The sequence below is a fragment of the Myotis nattereri genome, assembly GCF_964212035.1.
Source record: "Myotis nattereri genome assembly, chromosome: 8".
NCBI lineage: Eukaryota > Metazoa > Chordata > Mammalia > Chiroptera > Vespertilionidae > Myotis > Myotis nattereri.
This window is the reverse complement of record NC_138083.1, coordinates 7,178,165-7,201,175: the sequence shown is the minus strand read 5'-3', so window position 1 is coordinate 7,201,175 and position 23,011 is coordinate 7,178,165. Positions and strand designations below refer to the sequence as shown.

Genomic DNA, 23,011 nt, shown 5'->3' with positions numbered 1-23,011 from the left:
TTGTCGTGCGTTGGTGATTTAAAAACTTCCCCAGGAGGAAAGGTAGGTAATGTTTTAGAAACTCCTTTAACCCAAACACCACCTCTCTTGCTAAAACCACCCGCCCGAGCTCGCGTTAGCACTGGGCTCCCTGCCCTAACGCAGAGGAGCAAGGAACTGGCCAAGGTCTCACGGCCCCTCAGCTCCGTGGGACCCTGGGGTTGTTGCCGAGGGCGGTGGGGGCAGGGGAACGACCAAAGAAACAAACCAGCCTCGTTCCAAAGATTGTAAAATTTATTGTGTAAGTATTGCAGCTCTTCAGAACGTCATCCTTGCCACTAACGATTATTGATAACAACAAGCAATTTCATCAGGCCCGTGGACTGGCATCGAATACAACGGCTGCCGCAGCAGCGGCGTGAGCACGGCCCGAGTGACATGGACAGTTTGCAGTTTAACGAACTCGTGACACAGGGCGGCAAAGGCGAGCAGTTCCGGCGCCAGGGACACCCGTGGGCGCCGCCATCCGCACGCCACCACGGAGTCAGACGGCAAGGGGAGCGCGCGGCCTTCGCAGCCCCACAGTCACAGCAACCTCTGAAGCACAGGTTCCGGAGGATAACAATTCTTTCCTTGGCATCGGGATGTTCTATGGACCTGGAAGCTTTGCGCTGCGCGTAGGAAAAGGAAACCTCTGCAACGTAGAATTCACAGACAAGACAGACAAGGACAGGGGCGGCTTCGGTGCTCGCCTGGCCCTGGTGCGCGCTGGACGGGGAAGAGGTCACTCTTAGCTCTTTGCACAAACACTGGGCTTTGAGGGAACGTGGACGGCTCACGGTGGACCTTGCTCAGTCCATGTGCATGGACCGGGCTTTGTGGGAACGGGGTGCGGGGGATGTGATGATTGACAAGCAGGAAAACAGTGAGCATTACAGACAGCTGAGCTCCACCGCCTTTTCTGAGCCCAACCTGGTCCCCCTCCAACCAGCCACTTCTAAAGACCCCCAACTCCATGGCAACAGGGGCCTCCTGAGGGGTGCGCAAAGGCTTTTCAAAGATAACAGCCTGACAGTCGACAGAGCAGAGGTTCTCAACCTGTGGGTGCAACCCCTTTGGGGGTCGAACGACCCTTTCACAGGGGTCGCCGAAGACCATCGGAAAACACATATATAATTACATATTGTTTTTGTGATTAATCACTATGCTTTAATTATGTTCAATTTGTAACAATGAAATTGGGGGTCACCACAACATGAGGAACTGTATTAAAGGGTCGTGGCATTAGGAAGGTTGAGAACCACTGACCTAGAGGAACTCGTGCCCCCTGCACCCCAGCTCTGGGGTCCACAGAGAAACCCAGAACTTACTACAGCGCCAATTTCTGGAAACACACACTGTTCTCTTGAGATGCACGCCCGCAGCGGTCACCTGCTGGGCACGAGCCCAGGGACAGGCCGCACGGCGGTCTGGCCTGCAGCCCTGACTGGGGCTGATCAGAGGGGCGAGCTCTGCCCTCCAGCCGGCTGAGGTCGGTCGCCCGGCTTCCTCCTAACTCCGAAAAGTACAGTAGATCCAGTAGATCGGACCACGCCACCGGCAACGAGGTTCAGAGGACCTGGGGGCGCTGCGCACTGGCTTTTGGCTGATGCTGCTCACACCAAGGAGGCCCACTTCCAGGTTTCCACCCAGGGGGCCGGAAGCACAGTGCTGGCCAGGAAGGCTGGGGCAGGAGGGGTCGCCCGGCCCAGGGAGGACGTGCAGGGTGGAGGGCAGGTGGGCTGGGACGAGGGAGGACAAAGGGAGGTTTGAGAAGCAGCAGCCCTTTGCGGGCCAGGAGCGGGAGGCGGGTCCGGGCGAGCCAGGCACCGCCAGGAACGCCAGCCTGGCGACCGAGCCCAGTGTTTCCTCAGTAAGGCACTAGGGAGACTCCGCGGAAAGGTTACCTTTAAAACTGTTCCCTACAAATTGTCCCTGTCCTGTCAGCGCAGATTGCAGGGGCTTCTCTGCTCGTCCTTTGAAAAGAACCCTCTTTGAGGGCAGCAAGGTTCAGGCTGAAGACCCACGGAGAGGCAGGTGCTGTGGCCAGGGCGGAGACCTCTGCCAGGCTGGCCGAGGACGCAGTGGCCCCTGCCTGGTGCTCGCCTGTTTGTAAAATTTGTATATAAACAGAGTTCAAATGGTCAGGACTTCAAAACTGTTCCCAGGTTTTCATTTTTCAAGTAATAAAATAGTTGCTTAAAAACAATAGTTATTGCCTCCTATCTTTCTCTTATGTTAGTCGGCTAGTTGGCATTCTGTCGAAAATGAGGACATCTCCGTGGGGTGGGGGGCGGGGGGCTGCTCTTCAGGCTGGGGGGTCACCCACCATGGAGATCGGCGAGTCCTCACCCGGAGAAAGGCCCCCAGCTCCAGCCACCGTCCTCGGCAGATGCCGAGACCCCCACTCCACTTCCTGCCACTCATCTCTACTCGCACACACGCGTGCCCACGCACACCCACGAGGGGTCTCCTCACACCCAAATCTACTCAGTGAAACCCCGGTGAACAGGAGTCGTGTCTGAGGAAGATGCTTATGGAAACACAGGGAAAGAAACACACGGAACAGGACTGTTTCCAGGAGGAACGGGGATGGAGAGAAGGCAGAGGACCCGCCTGCAAACAGGGGTGGGGAACCTCTTTCCATTCACGGGCCGTACAGAATCACCACCTTAAAAACCGGCCGCTGTGCTCGCTCAGACATTTAACTCACTCGCCCCTACTGCCGTGGCAGGGCCAGACCCAATGACTTCGCGGGGCTTACAGGGCCCCTGGGCCGACGTCCCCAGCCCTGGCCTAAAGCCTCGCGCGCGGGGTGTGGCCGTCTTTTGTCGCAACCCTTCCGCATGTCCTGCGAGTGTCGCTTTCAGCTCTGGTCCTGTTTTTGGCCCATTAAGTGGGAATCATCCATAGAGAGCAAGACAGGGACAGGCCACAGTCCTAGGACTTTGGGCCTTCCCTGTAGCCAGCGGACCGCACCGACCTTAACCGACCAGCTCTGGAGCCACCATCGAATTCTGCACAACAAGCCGTCTCTACCCCTCGGCGTGTCAATAGCAGCACCTTCGCCCCCTGCCTATGGGGACCTTCACGATTAAAAAAAAAAATAGGAGGGAAAACTTAAATTCCTTCAGTAACAGTTTATTTTCAGTTGGGGAAGGCAAAGCCACCACCTGGAACTCGGTGCCTCTACGTCATGCGATTCAAAGGCTGTTCTGACCCGGAGGAGGAAACGTGCCCCCTTCGGGCGGGAATGTGTAAGGAGGGAAGAGCCTACCCCAGGTACAGCGCCCAGGCAGAGCCCCTCTGCCCGCCGCCGGGTTCGGCATCTCTCCCTTAGAGTCTCGACAAACGTGATAAAAGTTTCCGTCAAACAAGCACTGACATATTTATATTAAAAAATAGTGCAAAAGCTCAACATTTATATAAATAACTCTAGACCCCTGCTTTGTCATTGCTTTCTTTACAAGGTAATACACACGTTCTGAGATGGCACGCCAAAGGGGCCACTTTCTCTTCCAGCTCAGAAAACCACCTGTGTGTGTTTTAATAGGACTCTTCTAATACAAAAATACTCCTGCCCTCGCACATACAGTTTCTCTTACTTTATATATACTTTTATATATAATATTGCAGATCTTTAAACAAAGGTTTTGTGCAAATATGTTTTTAAAGTTAAGTGAAATCATCATCAACAAACGAAAGGAAGCCTTCACGAAGCTCGACTAGCAACAGAAAAAACCAGGGGAGAATTGTTTTTTCTCTTTTGCCTTCAAGACACGGCTCAACAAAGAAACACGGTGTGTGTGTGTGTGTGTGTGTTCTGTTTTGCAAGCTTTCTTAGCTTGTGCATCCGGACCAGACAGACATGGAACTATTTTTATACACAGGGAGGGGGAGGGGATGGCGACGCGCGTGTCCGGCCCGGCCCCCTCTCTCTTCTTAGAAGTGCGGAGTGTTTTGCCTTTTCACCCACCGCTGCCCTGGCCGCCGCCGGGACCCTAGAGAGGGTGTCCCTTCTGCTTCTCCTTCTCTTGGCTCCAGGCAGCGGCGCTCTCCAGGGCCGCGAGGTGCGCGGGGTGCAGCCGGGCCCCCTCCAGCAGGGAGGCCGGCGCGCTGCTCTGCTGATGCTGGAAGGCGGCGGACCCGGGGTAGTGCCCGATGACCTCGCTGTAGGTGGGGGGCGGCCCCTCCATGCGCCCGCCGCCCCCGTAGCACGTGGCGCTGATGCCCGAGTTGCTGCTGGGGGGACAGGGGCCGCCCAGCATGGCGCTGTCCATCAGGTCGCTGTCGAAGATGGTCCTGTTTGGGGGCGCGCGCACCGACTCGCGGTTGAGCTCCAGCTGCTGCTCGGGGTCCCGCAGCTGGAGGGTGCAGGGGCCCTGGTAGGGCGGCGGCTCCTCCCCGTCCGACAGCGAGATGGTGGGCGGCAGGTCGATCTCATGCTGCAGGTAGGGGTAGGTGGGCTGGAAGCGGTGGAAGCGGTCCCGCTGGGCGAAGGGGGGCACGGCCAGGCGGTCCGTGGGCCTCGGTGGGGCGTAGACCTGAGGCTGGAGGGAGCAGAGCTGAGTGAGGGTCCCCAGAAGCTGGGCCCAAGCAAGGATGGCTGCCTGCGACTCTGCCCTCTGGGGAAAGGGAGGGAAGGGCAGGCCCGAGGCGAGCCTGGAGCCTGGCCGCCACCTGACATGGGCCTGGGATCATCACAGAGCTCAAGGGGACCGCCCTGGCTGGTCTGGGGCAGACACGGGGTGCTCCCTGGGGTAGGTGCATCCTGTCCGGGCAGGGAGGACCAGCCACCGCACATTTCTTCTGAGAAGGGCAGCGTGTGAGCCTGTAGCAGCCAGCGGTTCAGGCCCGGGAAGGGCACCGCTGGGCTTGGGGGCTTCTGGGTCCACTAAAGCACTTTGGAGGGCAGGTACAGGGCAGGAGGGAAGGGGGGGGGGCAGGCACACTGGGGCTCACCTCTGGGATTCCACTGCCGGACACGGTGCTGTCTGAGGGCCAGAGGCATCCTTCCTGTGTGGGAGGAGAGAGGCAGGTCAGGGATGAAGGACAGCTGAGAGCCAGGGTCCACCCGGTTCTGACCCTGGGACCTTCCACTTGGAATGAGACCTTGCACTATCCACCTCTCTCCTCCCCACCGGGCCTGCACACCTCTCAGACGCCCAGCTCTGGGCTCCCACTCTGTCCCTGAAAACGCACCCTCCACACTTTCTAAAATGTGCAGCTGAATCTCCTTTCTCCGAACCCTCCAGGGCCTCCTGTGGACCTTAGAATAAATCCAAAGTAACCCATGGACTGGCCGCTAAGAAAGCCTGGCCGGATCCAGCCCCCCTGGCCTTGGCCACCCCTGCCTGGCTGTGCCACCGTGGCGAGTGGCTGAATTCCAGCTGAAGGAGTGGAGCGTGCAAACCGCTCCGCGTGCGCCCTCTGCGAGCATATGGACACATCGGACGCCATCACCACGCTGTCTCCAGCCCTGCTGACTGCTATCTAGTGCGTCGAAATGCTAAGTGTGCACCTCAGGGCCTTTGCACTGGCCACCCCACTGCATGGCCAACGCCTTGTTTTTTCTCTCCTTATCCTCACACGAGGATACGTGTATTGCTTTTAGAGACAGGAAGGGAGGGAGAGATGGAGGGAGGAGAGAGAGGGAGATGTGTGAGAGAGAAACATTGATCTGTTGCTTCCAGGTTGTGCCCTGATCGGGAATCAAATCTAAGACCCTTTTTGCACGGGATGATACTCCAACCAATTGAGCCACCCAGCCAGGCTCCTTGCTTTGTAATCCCAGTGTCCCTTGCAGACTTCCTCTGACACCATACCTAGAGGGCCCTCACCCATTACAAATCCTGTCCTCTAATGACTTCCCTCACAAGAACATCTTGTCTACTTGTTTATTTAGCTCTTGACTGTCTTGGCCTCCCACTGTGAGCCCAGGTTACAGGTGAAGAAATACAAGAGTTAGTAAGGGAAGCCCCACCTAGCTGCTCTGCCACGACATGATTCAGTGAGTCAACAAATGTGGATGTGGCCCCACTTCTGTGCCAAGCTGCGGGCCAGGTGCCAGGCATGTCGCTGCCACCTCATGAGGCTTATGCCCTTTGCCCTGAAACTCTGGGTGGGACCTGTAGCTCCCCTGGGGAATGGAGAGGGCTGGCTCTGGACTCCAGTCTGCGCACGGGCAGCCAGGCTGCACCGGCTCTGTGTGAGTTCCAGCCACACTGCTGGCTCCCTCATACCTACTACCCGCTGCGGGCAGCGTCTGCCCTGCTCGGGCCACCCTGACCTTGGCCCGTCGGAGGTAAGTGAGTGAGCCCACCTCACAGAGGGGCCAGGGGACAGGAAACAGCATGCTCTGCAGACATCGGGGCCCTCAGCTCCCACCGAGCTGGAAACCCTGCCTGAGGTTCCCGGGACCTCTATCATCTGACGAAAGACCCCTCCCTCTGTACTGAGACTCCTGTTTCATGCGGAGAGACCCGAGGGCCAGGAAAGTGGGACCCCCACACCAGGATCAGTTCATCTGAGGGGCAAAAAAATTAAAAATTAAAACTAGCTTTATTGAGATATACCTGACATATAATAAACTGCACATATTCAAAGTATATAATGGGGTTAAGCTTTGGCACATGCATATTCCAGGAACCCATCACCACAATCAGAATAACAAACTCATCCATCATCCCATTCATTTCACTGGGGGCACGTTTTCTGGAGGGCTCCCAGTTGAGGATTCCCTGGAGGGCTGCAATTTCCGACATGGCCACTAGGGGGCCCTGTGTCTCTCAAAACTGTCCCAACAGGAATGCACTGACTAAACCAGGAAGACTCATGGGGCCTAGTATGTTCCAGGTGTGGGGAAGCAGAGAGCGGACACACACTGTTACTGTTAATGTGGTCGTCAATGGCCATTTTGGGACTAATATTAATAATGCCATATCAATTGCTGCCTTGGTGTCAGGCACTGTCATAAGCTTTTTAAGCATCATTTCAATTCTCCCAGTCAACCAACCACCTGTTCCCAAGTGGAGTCGGGGGCCCTGGGGAGGGGTGCAAGCAGCCAAGGCGTCTTGGATGAAATGTGACCCACACAAGCCCCTCTAAAAGCCTCCTGTGAGGCCCTCCAGCCAAGCCCCGGCAGGACATGGTCGCTAACAGCTCTTCCCCACCTCCACCCCCACCGGCGGAGCCCTAGCCCGGAGGTTCTCCACCTGGTTGCAAAGTAGCACCACCCAGGGAGGTTAGGAAACACCCGTCAGCGCCTGGGTGCCCCACTGCAGACCCAGAACCACCCACCAGCCCTGCCACCGACTACCTCCAACTCCTGCACCTGGAGGTCGCCTCCTCCTTCAGGGAGTTCCGGGAACCAGCCACCGGGCCAGACGCCTGCCTGGAGGCTCCCACAGCAGCCCAGCTCCCCCCAGCCTGGCCCCGAGCACAGGAACCCACCACCAGGACGGCACTGCACTCAACCCCTGCCAAGGGCCGGCTCTTCCTGGCCTTGTTCCCCAATTCAGTGAATGGCCCCAACATCTTCCCAGATCAAATGCCAGACCCCAGGGTTGTTCCTGACAGCTCCTTCTTGCCTCCCTCCCATCCCTAACACTCCAGGCTCCATCTGGCTCCTTTTCTTTCTAGAAGCTTCCTTGTGGTGAGCCCGTCCAGCCTGGCATGGCTTCTCCATGTAGAACCAGAGGTCTGCAAACTGGTTCCTAAAGGGCCAGAGAGTGAGCTAGTTCCTGCTTGGTGGGGCGGATGGTCTGTTACATCTCTAACAATGTTGCTCTGGGGCAAGCACAGCCACCAGGGAAGATTCCATGGGAATGGGCTTGACTGCATGCCAGTGAGGAAACAAACACCCAGAAAGTCACCCCGAAAAGGGGCCACGGCAGGGCAGCCAGGACAGCTGGGCCCAGCCCCCGGCAGACTGTGGCAGGGTTTGGGTCTCTCTGGGAGGTTGCTGGGCCCGGAGACTCCTCAGACACGCCCTGTCTGGCAGGGGGTCCCCAGGGGAGCTGCCACCCTTACGTCAGGCCTAACAAGGCTGTGTTTACCCATCCAGGCATCCCTGGGGACCTGTGCAGGTGGCTGGGTAGAGGGCAGGGGCGAGGGGCGCCTTTCTTTTAGCCCTGGGTCTCCTGAGTCCTAACCTCCGTCTGGGCGTGAAGTCCTAGGTGCTGCCACAGAGCTGCCTCCCTCCCTGGAAGCAGGCACGCCTCCCCTGGGGAGCCTCTGCACTTCCACCTCCATACTCTCGCCAACTTCATCCTCATCGGCTGGACCACATGGGGCAGCGGGAGAAAGGCCAGCTCCACCCCTTCCACAGATGCTCGCTCAGAGGGAAGGGGACCCCACCTGGAGCATGTCTATAGGGCTGGCTTATTCTCCTTTGTGCAAAAGGCCCTCACTTGCTCCAGCCCCGAGAACAAACAGGGAGGAGAACAAACGGGCTGTGGGCTCTTCAAACCTCTCAAACCACCACTTAAAAGCTGTGAGGCCTCAGGCTAGTGTTCCCGCCTCTCTGAGCCTGTTCTCTGTAAAACGGGTAAGTGAAGACCAGACTGTGCGTTGCAGCTGGTGGCCCGTCCCTTACTAACAGCAGCAACGACCAAGCACACAGGCGAGCCCTGGCTGCAGAAGCCTGGACCCCTTCCGAGCAGCCGTGCCCTCTGCATACACGGGGGGCTCGGGCTGAGCACCCAGTGTTCCCGCGGAAGGGACCAGAGCGCCGCTCCTTGCCCTGGCAACCTGGTGAGACACAGAGGCTGCGCCTGACGCAGGCAGAGAGGCCCGAACCTGCCGGGACAGGCCTGCCTGAGGGCTTGGCTCAGCCTGAGACCAGGGAACCGGGAGGCCACACCCAGCACCCAGCACCGCCTCCTGTCCCGTTGCTGTCCTCCCGGTGCCCAAAGAACGCCGACTCAGAGATGTGCGCCGCCCGCAGTCTCGGGGCTGCCAGGTGCCACCTTCCCCAATTCTCAGCTGCCCTTGGACCCCAGCGCCTGCCCCAGCCTTCACACAAGTGGGACTGGTCCGAGGGCACACGGCCAGGATGGTGGAGCTGGGATTAAACTCGGCCCCGGGTGACCTGCTGCCGCCAAGGCGCTGAGTCCCTGCCCGACGCCCGGAGGCGCTGGCTGAGAGGAAGGGCTCGCCCGTGTCTGGGTCACCGCAGGGCTCGGCACCTGAGCCACCACCCGTCTGCCCGGCCTCTGCCTGAACCCGGAGCTCTGTCCCCTGCAGCTCCTGGGAGGCCCCGCCGTGGGGCACCCCGTCACGTCCCGCGGGCGGCACTTACTGAGGACAGGGCGTCTTCTCTCCTCCTGCCCTGGCTGTGCCGGCCGATGAAGGAGCGCGCGGACAGCTTGTAGTGGCTGAGCAGGCACGTGATCACCACCACCATCACCATCACCACCACCACGATGATGGTGATCTCCACGAACTCCAGCTCCGCTGCAAGAGCAAGGGGACGCGTGAGACCCGGGAGCCCGGCACGGCCCCACACACCCGGCCCGTAAACGCCACGGCTCCTGCAGACGCCCCAACTCTCAGAGACAACACGAACAATCACACCACACGCACCACCCTCTGGCCAAGAGGCTCAGAACAACCAGTCCCCGTGGCCGCAGACACTGCAATTCTCATTTCTTATTTCTGGTTTCGTTTGGTTTCCCCTCGAAAACAGAAAACCTCTCAAGTGCTGGGAAAGGAAGGGTATTTTGATCTGCTGACTTAGCGGGTCCCTGTTGAGGGGCTTGGCAGGTGGCCATGGCTGGTGCCAGCAGAGCCCTCCCCCCCATCCCCTCCCCCCGCCCCCAGCAGGTGACACTGGTGCCAGTCCTGCCGGGACTGGGTACTGACATGCAGAGGGGCCACCAGCCAGCAGGTGTCAGCTTCCCCAGCCCGCTGGGCAGAATGCCCTGTCCAACAAGCAGGGGATGTGCCTCCTGACCCGACGGACAGGGAGACTCCACACGCCACCAGGCACTCCAGAGCCACTCGGCTCAGCTTTTTCTCCTCCAAGACAGAGGAGTGGAGTGGGCGGAGTGGGACGGCTGCCGGTGAGGAAAGGCTGTGGCTGCAGCTGAGGTGTGGCTGTAGGTGAGGTATGGCTGTAGGTGAGGTGTGGCTGTGGCTGTAGGTGAGGTATGGCTGTAGGTGAGGTGTGGCTGTGGCTGTAGGTGAGGTGTGGCTGTGGCTGCAGGTGAGGAGAGGCTGTGGCTGCAGGTGAGACGTGGCTGTAGGTGAGGCGTGGCTGTGGCTGCAGGTGAGGCGTGGCTGTGGGTGAGGCGTGGCTGTGGGTGAGGCGTGGCTGTGGCTGCAGGTCAGGTGTGGCTGTGGCTGCAGGTGAGGCGTGGCTGTGGCTGCAGGTCAGGTGTGGCTGTGGCTGCAGGTGAGGCGTGGCTGTGGCTGCAGGTCAGGTGTGGCTGTGTTAGCGCTCTGCCCCCAACTGGGTCCACCCAAACTCCAAGCTCTGCAGGGCCAGCCCCCTTGACTCTGGTCTGTTTTCCGGAGGATTCTAGCAGTGAACGTTACTTTGGTCCAACCACGGAAGCCTCTCCACACTGAGCCACATCCTCCGGGAGCCCTGGCCCGTTCATCTGGTTTCCAGGATGCCCACCTTCTCCTTATATATCTGCCCATTTGGCACCATTAGTAAGTCAGGAAGTCTGCCCCCCAGGGGACATGTGGCAATATCTGGGGACAGGAGTGACGGTCACAACAGGGGGTGCTCCTGGCATGTGGTGGGCAGGGGCCAGCAGTGCTATGCAACCTCCTTTCATGTACAGAATGCCCAGCGACAGAAACAGTGGCACAGGCATCCTGTGTGGGGCCGAGAACAACCCAGGCCACTATCGTCAGCCATCTCAGAGGTCAGGTGACAGACTCCTGTAGCCCAAGGGTCCAGAATTGGTGGCTCCTCCCACAGTCATTGACCCAGGAATTTAATTGGAGTTTGGGCCTCGGCTCTGGCCCGTGGGTGGGACTGTGTCTCCTTTTCGCTCTGGAGGGGCCCGGCGGGAGGATGGCCGGGGCTTTGGTGAGACACGGAGCCCTGAGAAGGCTGGGGCCCCGCCAGGCAGACACTCGGCAGCCGCCACCACCCTCCGGACACCCTGAGTTCTTGCCAGGAGGGCGGGCCTGGGTTGGGCAAAGGCCAGCCGTCTGGCCTCAACCCAGGAACTATGGCCACACCTCTTGCCTCCCCAGACAGGCTGGTCCCGGGCCTGGCAGCCTGGCTTGATTCCATAGGGCCAGGTCCTGGCGGTTAGGACCCAGGATAAAGCCACCCATTCAGGGACACACAGGCCGGCTGTGTGCAACACCGTGGCCTCCCCGAGGGGCCTGCGACTCTCCGCCCCCTGCCAGGCCCACTCTGCACCCAGCCGGACAGCAGCGGTGGGCACCCGTCTCCCCTCCCCCGCTGTCTCCAGGGGCTCTGCCCACGCTGGGCCTGGAGGGGGGTGTGGGCTGCCTTTGTCCCTGCCCAGGCAGCTCGCAGGACCCAGGCCAGGCTCTGCCCTCCTGCTGGTGTCGCCAGGCCCAGATGGCGACTGTGGCTGCAGCACAGGGCTGCCGGCCCCCAGGCCCATGGGGCCTCACAGAGCGAGTGGGTGTGAAGCTCCACGGACAGCCAAGAGGGTCCCAGAGGACCTGGTTTCTGGGGTCCAGAAATGAGCACAGCTCCTGACAGCACTGCTGTACCCACCCAGGTGCCGGCCACGACCCCATAAAGGCACGGGGGAGGGAGAAACTCAGAAAAAGAAAGTACGGCTGGTTTGGGGTCATATTCTGGAAGCCAAGCTGTGGGGTCTGGGCCCAGAGCAGGGAGGAGACTGGCCAGGGTCCCCGAGCCTGTGTGTGGCCTGACGTGCTTCAGTCCATCCCTGCTGCCCAAGCCAAGGGGGGGACGAGGGCAGCTGCCCGGGAAGCCTGTGGATGATGATGTGCTGCACGCAGGGAGTGTGCCCTTAAGGCAGCGGTTCTCAACCTGTGGGTCGCGAACCCTTTGGGGGTCGAACGACGCTTTCACAGGGGTCGCCTAAGACCATCGGAAAACACATATATAATTACACATTGTTTTTGTGATTAATCACTATGCTTTAATTATGTTCAATTTGTAACAATGAAAATACATCCTGCATATCAGATATTTACATTATGACTCATAACAGTAGCAAAATTACAGTTATGAAGTAGCAACGAAAATAATTTTATGGCTGGGGGTCACCACAACATGAGGAGCTGTATGAAAGGGTCGCGGCCTTGGGAAGGCTGAGAACCACTGCCTTAAGGTGACCGTGATTACTGGGGACTCACCAGCACCCCAGCGAGAGCAAAACAAGGGCAGCCCAAACCTATTAGCCTGAAGAGAAAGGGGTAACCCTGACGCCGCAGGCCACGCCGGCACAAAGGCTCGGGGGGCACTGAGTGTGCGGGAGCCCAGCAGCGGACTCCCCGGGACAGGAGAGAACGCCCTGGGCGGGGGCTGGCCTTGGCTGTGGGGCGAGGGGACTCTGGTCCTGCTGACAGCACCCCCATGCACTCTCACAAGCAGAGGAAATGAACCCCTTTGCTGGGATGTGCACCCCGGAAGCACCTGCTGGGAAAGGTTGCACACTGGAGGCCATCTGCACCCACAGTCCCCGGAGCAGGTGGGCGGCCACCCGCTACACAGGCTGTGCCATCGCTCGGCCCAAGCCCCTCCCAGGTCTGTCACTGGCCTGGCCCCTTGGGAAGCTGGGGGTGACCCTCACTCCGGTTCCCAAAGCGGGGGGGAGCACTCACAGCATGAGCCTCTCTCCCCAGGCCACACACCCCTCTGGAAGGCGCTGCTGCTGGAACCCCATAGGCCAAAGGGGACAGTGCCCGGGCGGCTCCCCAGTGGACCCACCTCCCCATCTCCCCAGAACCTAGGGACCCTCCGGGAGGCTGCCCCGCCTCTAGTGCCAGCAACTCGCCAAGAGCTTTAAAGGCACTGGGAGGCCAAGCACAGGGTGGGCGGCTTCGGACCTCCAGCCAAGGCGGAGTCCCAGGTCACTCAGCTGCCAATGGCAGATGCAGGGCTCCGCCTCAGTTTCCCCAACCCGACAGACCTCCCTTTACCTGGACAGGAGGCCAAGTGGCCTGGATGGTACAGGCAGAGGTGGGACCTCACACTGAGCCCCGACCTTAGTCCCCAATCTCCAGTGACCACAGGACTCAATGCCAGAGCTCGGTCGTCACAAAGGGGACAGAGTGAGATGGGGTGGGCGGGCTGGTCCACAGCCCCACTCGCGGTGCTCATGGTAACTACTTGCTGTAACCATGGTGACGGTGCTAACAGCCGCAGCATGTGCTGGCCCAGCGTTGAGCTGTTTCCCCGAGTGATGAGGTGGGTGCCATCCCCATCCCCAGTTTGCAGACCAGCAAACTGAGGCTCAGGGAGCAGTTGCCTTGGGCCAAACCTAGAAAAAGCAGGGCCAGGTCCTGAACCCAGAGCCTCGCTGAGAGCTGAAATGGGAAAGGGCCTTATTCTGCGCAGATTTCCCGGCTCTCCCACACCCCGAGCACCTCTGAGGACACCTGAGGACACCTGCGTCTGCCAGCTACGAGGTGCGACCACACCTTGGGCACATGCACCCCTGTGAGCCCCAGTTACAACCTGGAAAGAGCTCAGAGGACAGGACAGCAGGTGCTCCGCGGTCACCGTCATCACGACTCCCGACACCCCTGTGGGGACCAATGGCACCCCTCCCCCGGGCTGGCGCCCTGGAAATGCTGGCTGTCCCAGGGTTCAGGGTTTGGGGAAAGGTCATCCAAAAGGCCACCCAGGTTGGCAGCTGGGTCCGAGGCCACCAGGGACTATGGCCCTGGTCCCTGCTCCGGGGACCCGGCTGTGAGACGGAGCCCTCGGGAAAGACACGGCACTTCCCCTCACTGTGTGCGGGCATCAGGTCTGCTCCGTGGGTGGGCGAGAGCAGCTGTCCTTGCACTCTGTACGCTCCTTGGGGTGGGGGCGCATGGGGCAGGCTCCGGGGGTGACCGGGCCCCTCTCCCACGTGCAGAGTAAGGCCACTCTAGTTTAATTTAGCGTCCTCTTTCCTTGTGAATAATCAATTCCACACGAACAGGTCCCTCCGCCGCCTGGGAGTGGTCGGACCCCCCTGCTTTTGTCTTCTCTGCCACAGACAGACGCGGTCGCTGTGAGGTCCACGCACCCCGGATCCCCTGGGTGTCCAGCGCGGCCCGAATCGCACGGACGTCGCTTTATGGAATCCTCACTGTCATTCTGTGACCTCCCTCCCCCCTGACAGATGAGGACACGGAGGTGAGGGCTGGCTGGAGGCACACAGCCCACGGGCCCCGGGGAGGCCGACTGCCCACATCCACGCCTGAGTCCCATGGCTCCAGGGTCGCAAACAGCCCGGTTCAGGCAAAGGCCTCGTGTTAACGGGACTGGCCACCTGGCTGGAGCGTCACCCACACGAGGTCCTGGAAGCCAGTGTCTGTGGCCAGTGGTGCCCCTCTCTCCACCAACACGGAGGAGAGTGAGGACAGTGAGGAAGGAACCTCTTGCCAGGCACAGGGAGCTGTGGGCACAGCCCAGGGCATTTCGCAAAGACACGAGCAGCTGCCCTCGCCTCTGCCACCATCTGGGTGCCAAGCGCCTCGCCAGGACAGGATTCCCGCTTTAACTCCCACGACCACCCCGGTGCATGCCAACCCCTCACAGCCAGGAGCCGAGGCCACGGCTGCCAGGATGCTCTCTCAGAACCTGGTTGTTAAGATTCCATTAAATCGTGGCTTAAAAAGAAATCAATTATTTCAAATAGTTATGAAAACTCAACCAGATCTGTGACACGGGAAGAATCCGCAGGGTCACATTTTCGACGCAATTGCATGAAATTGGACCTGGCAGGTTTCAGTGGGTTTCGGACCCGTGCTCCCCAATGACCACAGCGCGGGTGTGGCTGGCACCGCTGTGGTCTGGAGCACGTGTTCCCAAGGGGGGAGTGGAGGGAAAGATGTGATTCTTTTGAGTCCGAGTTTATGGCCCCCTGTTCTTGGTGACAGAGCTGCCGCCTGAATTATGGGCAGGAGCCTGGGCCACTTCCCAGCTGTAAACGGGGAGGGGCTGGTGTAGGATTGGCTAATCTGTGCCAAGAGCAGGCCTGGCCGTGCAAGTATCTACACTAACAAAAGCCTAGGTGACCCTCGCGCGACGTTGTCACAAGATGGCCGTGCGCACAGCGGAGGCGGGGCCCGGTGGCCGCTCCACACTGTGAGGCCTGGGGGTCCCGTGGCTCCATGTAGCACGGAGGAGGCAGGTTGCGGCAGGGGAGGGCAGTTGTGGGCAATCGGGCCGGCAGGGGAGGGCAGTTAAGGGTGATCAGGCCGGCAGGGGAGTGGTTAGGGGGCGATCAGGCAGGCAGGCAGAGGGGTTAGGGGTAATCAGGCAGGCGAGCGGTTAGGAGACAGCAGTCCTGGATTGTGAGAGGACAGTGGGACATCCTCCGAGGGGTCCCAGAGTGGAGAGAGGGTGCAAGGCAGGCTGAGGGGACCTTCCCCCCCATACATGAATTTTGTGCACCAGGCCACTGGTTATATATAAGTGGGTGTGATGGCCACTGAGATTTTGGGGAATCATTTGAGTGGAAGTGGGGTGCTGGGGCTCATTTTTCTCTCCTTAGCTGGGGAGCCAGGCCAGAGTTCGCTGGCTCCGGCCAGCCCACGGGAGCTTCCAGACCAGACAAGACGACCCCCCACCACCCGTGTCTGCTCCGGGCGGAGGGGCAGCCCGCACGCTTCCTGGTTGACAAGCAGCCCGTGCAGCTGCCCCTGTCTGGCCTCCTGGCCGCACACTGAGGAATTAGAAACTGGCGCTGTCTGAAACTTATGAAAATCTAATCTTGTTAGGCCTGCCTGGGTGAGACCCACCAGGGAAGGCCTCATTGTCATTCCACGGCACCCCAGCCTGCCTGGGTTCCAGCCACTGCGTTTACTGTCCCTCCTCCCTCCCCCACCCCCACTGCATTTGAATGAGAGCCAGCCCAGCCCCCACCCCCAACTTTCAAATAAAATCAAACCAGACATCAAAGGAATAACTTTCTGATCTCTCCTGGGACCTTTTCTTTTCTTTCTTCCTTTCTTTATTGAATTTATTGGGGTGACATTGGTTAAGAAAATTATGTAAGTTTTGGGTGTACAATTTTTTAACACGTCATCTGTATACTCCCGGTGCCATTCACTTCAAACACCTCCACGGCACGATAATTTCTTGGGTATGATCATTTATAGTTTACAAAAAAATGGGTATCTTCCTCTTGAGGTTTGGGGGTGAGCAACAAATCTGGCCAGTTTTCTTGTTTTTTTAAAACAAAATGTACCGGCCCTGGCCAGTGTTTCTCGGTGATCAGAGCGGCCCACACACCGAAGGGTCTTGGTTCGCTTCCCAGCCAAGGGCAAATACCTCAGTTGCAGGTTCGATTCCTGGTCCTGGTTAGGGTGCATTAGGGAGGCAACTAATCAATGTGTCTCTCTCACATTGATGTTTTTCTCTCTCCTTCCTCCTCCCTTCCTCTCTTCCACTCTCTTAAAAAAAAAAAAAGGCAATGGAAAAAACATCCTTGGGTAAGGATTAAAAAAGAACTCCTATATAATAAAAGGGTAATATGCAAATTGACCCTGATGGCAGAACAACCAGAATGACCGCTCATCCAGTCACTATGAGGCGCACTGACCACCTCTTGGTCCTGGCCAGCAGGCTCCGATCACCTGATGGCGAACGGGGAACCGGGGGTGGGTGGTGGGGGACGCGGGTGGCGCCAGGCCAAGGCCCCTGCCCCACCAGTTGCCCCACACACAGAGGGCAACCCGCGGTGGGGGCAGGGCCGGCGAGCAGGTGGGAACAGACGACCTCCCTGTCCCTTCCCCTGGCCGGCAGGCTCCGATCACCCGATGGCGAACGGGGAACCTGGGTGGGGGGGGGGGGGGAGGGGGGGCAGGGGGGACCGGCTGCAGGCAGCTGGGGAAGATGGCCCTGATCACAGGCCAGGCCTAGGGACCATACTGACGCACAAAATTCGTGTGCCAGGCCTCTAGTAATAATAATAAAAAACAGACTGTTCTGTGTATCGAGTGCTCACTCGGCGTTGAGCACGCAGCTGTGCGTCGGGCCCCCATCACCTGAATGCGCAGCCTGAGACACTGCCTGGTGTGCCGGTGTCTGGGAGGGGACAAGTCCGTGCCTGCCGGACTGTGCCTGGCACCAGGGCCCAAGGCTCCCTGCCCTGCTGCTCATGGCAGAACGGAGGGCTCAGGTTCAGAGCATGAGGTTTGCCCCCAAGGTCCATGAGTCTGAATCCCAGCTTTGCCACTTCCTATGACTTCAGGCAAATCGCGACTGGGGGGGAATGGAGGGCTGACCCAGTCCCCACTTCACGCCGCTGTGCAAGAAACACGTGAGCTCCTTTGGAGTCAGTATCTCCGGGAAGGAGCCCCGGACGCCTGAATCCGCGTGGCTGGAGAAGGCCCTCGGAGTGGTGTCCTCTGCCAGGGACGGGCTAACGGCAGCGTGAGCTGGGGCACGTCCCCCTGCAGAGCAAAACAACTCCTGGGACCTTTCAAGTGTGAGCCTTGACCAGGGAAAGCAACTTCTGGGCTTCCCCTCCACGTGCATTTCTCCTGGAATTCTCTCCCTTCACCCCACGCTCTCTGTGACAGGACCTGGCCCCGGCTGACCTGGGGCCTTTGCCCGTGCCCTTCCTTCCCCTAGAAGCACCTTTCCCCACACCCAAGTGCTCGCTGCTGCTTCCCCCTCGGCCTCCGTCACTTCCCCAGGACGTGTCCCTGACTGTCCCCACCCCTGGGCCCGCGTCCTGCGCCTGCCCCTTGCTGTCTGTGGCACTAACCTGGAACGCCATCTGTGACTGGCTAACCGCTCACTTCCTGCCGCCCCTCCTAGAACAACCATGTCACCTGGAGCGACTCAGTCTCCGCGCCCCCAGCACCTAGGACAGTGCCTCCCCAGGGGCAGGTACACAGCATACACTGAATAAATGACCAACTGTTCTCTCGAGCGCAGCTGAGTGTCCACAAGGCCCACGCGGGTCTGCATGGAAGGTCAAAACCACCGGGAGCCACGTCAACGTCCCCCCTGGGGGGGTGGGGGGCGGGCACAGCCAGGGAGACCGTGTGCACCCACTCGAAAACCGCCCAGATATGAGAAAGAAGCCACCAAATCGGACGAGCCCACTTTTGTTTAAGAAAATCTAAATATATATATTTTAACATAAAAGTGAATGTTACACACCTACGTCTATGGGTGTGTCGGACTGGGGGCCAGCGGGCACCACCCCTCCACGTGGCACCCATGCTGCATGTGCATACAATTCCACTGGAAGTAAAAGAGACAAGATGTGAGCAGCACCTGTCAGTGTCCAGAACGGACAGAGGCACCCACGTACGCTTCCCAGCACTTTGGGGGTGGGGGTGGGGGGTGAAGGCCCTGCGTCTGGCAGCACTTTGGGGGGACGGGGCAAAGCTCAGACATCAGGTGACTCTGGCTGGCCCTGAGGTGACTGACCACCCCATCAGGTGTCCCTGGCTGGGGAGCCTGAGGTGACATCCAGGTGCCAGGCGGTCCCCGGGACCTGCCCCCTCGCTGGAGGGGAGACGCGTGTGGCCAGACGTGCAGCTTGCTGCGAGGCAGTGACGCAGTCTCCTTCCACCGCGTGTTCCTGGAGAGCAAATGTGACAACCGGAGACGGCCCAGCGCACCCCATTCCCTCCACCCCGAGGCCCCTCCTGGCCTCCCCTCGCCTGGCCGGCCGCCTCTGCCCCTCCCACCTCCTTGGTCAAACACACGCGTGTGCACGTGCACACAATGGACTTCCCTGTGGGCTTGTCCCCACCCCTACCCCCCAGGCTCCAAGCATGTGGGTACCACACTGAATTCTAACTCGTCTCCCCTCTGGTCCTGGCGTCTCGGGATGGGCACCCAGGACTCAGCTCTGTGCTCCCAAGGCCACTAAGAGAGAAGGTGCCACACGAGGCTGCCCCAGCTCAGGTGGAAGCCCAAGGGTCCAGACACAGTCAAGGTGAGTGATGAGCCGACAACATGGGCCCCGTTTAAAGGACTCCGATGGCAAACCATCCCCTCCACCTGTGCTGCCTGCCGAGCCCTCCTCCCACCTGGTGGGACACCTTCCTCGGTGGGGAGGGACCACCCAGAACTGACTGCCGCCGCCCACGTGGCAGCTGTGCGGAGCCGCCCTCGTCCCAGGTTATCTTTCGGGAGGGGGTGGAGGGGCGGAGGTGGGTCCGAAAGCACTTGTGGGAACTGGCTGGTGGGCTCGAGGGACCGCAAAGGGCTATGTAATCATTTTAGAACCTCATGATTAAAAGCTCCTTCAACAGGAAAGACGAAGCAGTGCTTTTATCTTTCTTGCTATTATCCAAATGGAAAGAACTAATGGGATTTTTTTCTATTGTCACCGACATCGAACATCTTTAAACACCCACTGTCAGCAGGATATCACTCACCAAGCGGGAGCTATCGGCAGAATGGAGTGAACTTGCAGAGAGACACCTGGTTCCGTCAATGGACCCGCTGGGGGTGCAATGGAAAGTTACTTAAAATGCACCAGACAGCCCAGCCGCGTGGCTCAGGGGTTGAGCATTGACCTATGAACCAGCAGGTCACAGTTCGATTCCCGGTCAGGGCATATGCCCAGTTGCAACCCCGTCCCCAATGTGGGGTGTGCAGGAGGCAGCCAATCAATGATTCTCTCACATCACTGATGTTTCTATCTCTCTCTCCCTTCCTCTTTGAAATCAATTAAAAAATATTTTTAAAAATAATAAAATTAAAAAATAAAATAAATCAAATGCATTTTAATTCAGGAGAGTAGGGAACAAATGGGAGGGGGTGGGTATGGGGGGAGCTGCCTGCCATTGGCCATAATCATCTTCCTTGGTAGTACCTACCAAAATTGCCCTGGCCAGGTGGCTCAGTGGGTTGGAGCATCGCCTGGTACACCAACAGTCTGGAGGGTTGATTCCTGGTCAGGGCACACACCTAGGTTGCAAGTTCGATCCCCAGTTGGGGCACATGTGGGATGTTTCTCTCTCCCTCTTCTCTCTCTAAAATCAGGAAGAACATATCTTTGGATGAGGATTAAACATTCTTTTAAAACGCATGCTACCTTTCTAACCCAATGAATTTAACTTCCACGACTGTATCTAACAGGAAATTCACAGCTGGGCTGGGAAGCATGGGTGCATGAGGCCACCACAGCGTTTCTTAAGTGAACAACCCGAGGCCACCTCCGTCCCACTAAACACAGTCATCACGTTATGGGATATGATGGGGCCGCGAAGAACAGACACAAATCCACAGCAGGGCTCCGCAGCCTGGGCTCTGCCGGCCTCGGGCTAGGCCACTCTCCACTGGGATCACAGGGTGCCTGGCAATACCCTGCTCTCTGCCCACCGGGGCCAGGAGCACATCACCCCCAAGGCGTGACAGCCCACGATGTCTCTAGACATCGCCCAGTGTCCCTGGCTGAGAATCGCCCCGGCTGGGATCCACGGCCCATAAGGTGCTGGTGGATGTGCTAGAAATTACTGTTGGGCAGAAGTGATGAGACTGGAACAGTATATGTCACACAGACCCATTGCTACAGCAAACATGACGATAAACAGCAAACTGGTAACAATGGCTACTTCTGGAAGAGGGGGACTGTATTTCTTACTCTCTGTATGTCTATAGTTTGCATATTTTTGGTCACTTTGGTTTTTTAAAAAAAAATCTTAAATAGCATCCCAGAAAGACGCAGGGTGCGCGTGCCTGTGTGTGAGCTCCGAGTGCGGCCGACGGTGAGGCACGCTCCCTGCAAACCAGCAGATGTTCCCCTCCTCAATGACCCCTTTCCGAGAGCTGGTGTTTCCCAACATGAGCCAGGAGAGGGGAGGCGGATCGGCTGCGGCTCCAAGCCTCTCGACACAAAGCAAGCGCCGCTCTGAGTCGGGCACAATGCGGTCCCTACTCAGTCCCTTTTCAATAGCTCCTCAATCACCGGCCACGTGCTGGGCGCCTCCGGGTCGGCCGGGCGGCCACCATCTGCAGGGCCTCCCCACTGCCCCGGGGCTGCCCTGCCCTTTCAGGACTGAGAGAGGCCCAGTGATTTGGGTCTGAGCCAGGGCAGAAGCCGGGAGGTGGACTGATGGCCAAGGTCATAGGTCAGAAGGCAGGAGAAGGTGGGGAACAGGCTCCCTGGGCCCCAGGAACTGAATTCAATTCTGTACACACAGGGCAGGGTAGTGGGGCCCCGGAGTGGCCTGCCGGGCCCCAGCAGGCGGGAAGCGAATGTCTCCCTGTCTGTCTGAGCCCGGGTCTGTCCCAGGGCATCAGTGTGTGTCTCCCATCCGCCCGTGAGCGTGTCTCCTTCTCTCGGGGTCTGTTGTTCCGGCGTCTCTGTGTATGCCCGTCCGGGGTCTTCTCCTTACACCCCGTTCGAGTCTCTTCCTCTTCCTTTTCCAGGTGACAGGCAACGCGAAATACCCAGAGGGCAGTTACGAGCCTCCCGCCCTGGCGCCTCTCCTGGTCGTCCCGCGCCCCGCCACCAAGGCTGAGACTTCCAGCCTCGGTATCACTTCCTTCGGACACAGCATCTTCCAGCATTTTCCAGGCCAAGTGCTGGTAGCCTCCCCCAAGCCCCCCGGTTCCGCCAACCTCTTCCCGGAGAGAAACAGCAGCTGGCGGGGGAGCTCCGAGAAGGGGACGCGGCAAAGCTGTGGGCCGGAGTGACCCGGCTCCAGATTCAAATGCTGCGCCCCTGCCTTAGTTCCGCATCGTAAAGCATGGGTCCCCCACAGTATAACCCCCAGGACTGCCGAGCAGCCACTGAGCTAGTGCACAGCAAGGGCGGAGCAGGCGGCGGCCACCGCACGCTAAAGGCAGGCACGGCCGCAGGACACCAGCACACTTCCATTCACCATCGATCGGAGCGGCTGGTGCCGCGCAGGGAGCTCCATTCCTATGCAAACAACCGGTGTGGGCAGAGGGAGAGGAGCGACGCGGCAAGAAAAGTCGAGAAACCGGAAAATCCGTCAGGAGACAGAGCTACTTGGGAATACAAGGTGCAGAGGCAGACGACCAAGGTGGGGGGGGCCGGGGTTCTCTCCCGCCTAGCAGGGCAGAGCCTCGGACGGCAACTCAGGGGCCTCAGCCACAGAGAGACCTCGTCCTGGACTCTGCTCCAAAGGGGCCCCGGCGTGTCACCAGGCTGAGGCTGGGCAGACGTAGGAGTCACCCTCAAGAGCAAAAGGTTTAGCCATAGCCGGTTTGGCTCAGTGGATAGAGCGTCGGGCTGCAGACTGAAAGGTCCCAGGTTCGATCCGGTCAAGGGCATGTACCTGGGTTGCAGGCACATCCCCAGTAGGAGGTGTACAGGAGGCGGCTGATCGATGTTTCTCTCTCATCGATGTTTCTAACTCTCTAACCCTCTCCCTTCCTCTCTGTAAAAAAAATCAATAAAGTATATATTTTTAAAAAAAGAGCAAAAGGTTTACAGACACAGACAATAGGGTGGTGAAGGCCTGGGGGCAGGGGAGATCAGGTGGAGGGGGAGGGAGGTAATGGGGGACATCTGTAATACTCTCAACAATAAAGATTTTTTTTAAAAAAAGAGCGAAAGTTTTGCCTACGTGTCCTCCCTCATCTTCTGATTCCTCCCTGCACACTGGCTCCCCTCCCCCATCTATTCTGCACCTAGCAGCCACAGCATTTTTTGTTAAACATCTATTGAATTACTGACTCATGCTCAGATTAAAACTCTACAAGGCCCACTCAACCTCATTTTTGTATCTTCCACCTCCTTCCCTTGCTCACCACTCTCTGGTGATGCTTGCCTTTTTCCTATTCCTACCCCAGGACCTTTGCACATGCAGTTTTATCCTGGTATTGTTGCATGGCCCACCTCAGGGATGCCTCCTGGTCATCTCA

The 23,011-nt window shown here is 58.8% G+C and overlaps 1 protein-coding gene across 1 annotated transcript in view; it reads right to left on the bottom strand.

Annotated features, from left to right (window-relative positions):
• Positions 1-3,420: 3,420 nt before the first annotated feature.
• PMEPA1 (prostate transmembrane protein, androgen induced 1) overlaps positions 3,421-23,011 on the bottom strand; it is a 49,673-nt gene continuing 30,082 nt past the window's right edge. The window contains exons 2-4 of the mRNA XM_081097911.1: positions 9,320-9,474; positions 4,981-5,034; positions 3,421-4,568 (exon numbers count right to left, since the gene is read on the bottom strand). Of these exons, the coding sequence (XP_080954037.1) occupies positions 4,020-4,568; positions 4,981-5,034; positions 9,320-9,474 (758 nt within the window). The 3' untranslated portion in view covers positions 3,421-4,019. The remainder of the gene's footprint in view (positions 4,569-4,980; positions 5,035-9,319; positions 9,475-23,011) is intronic.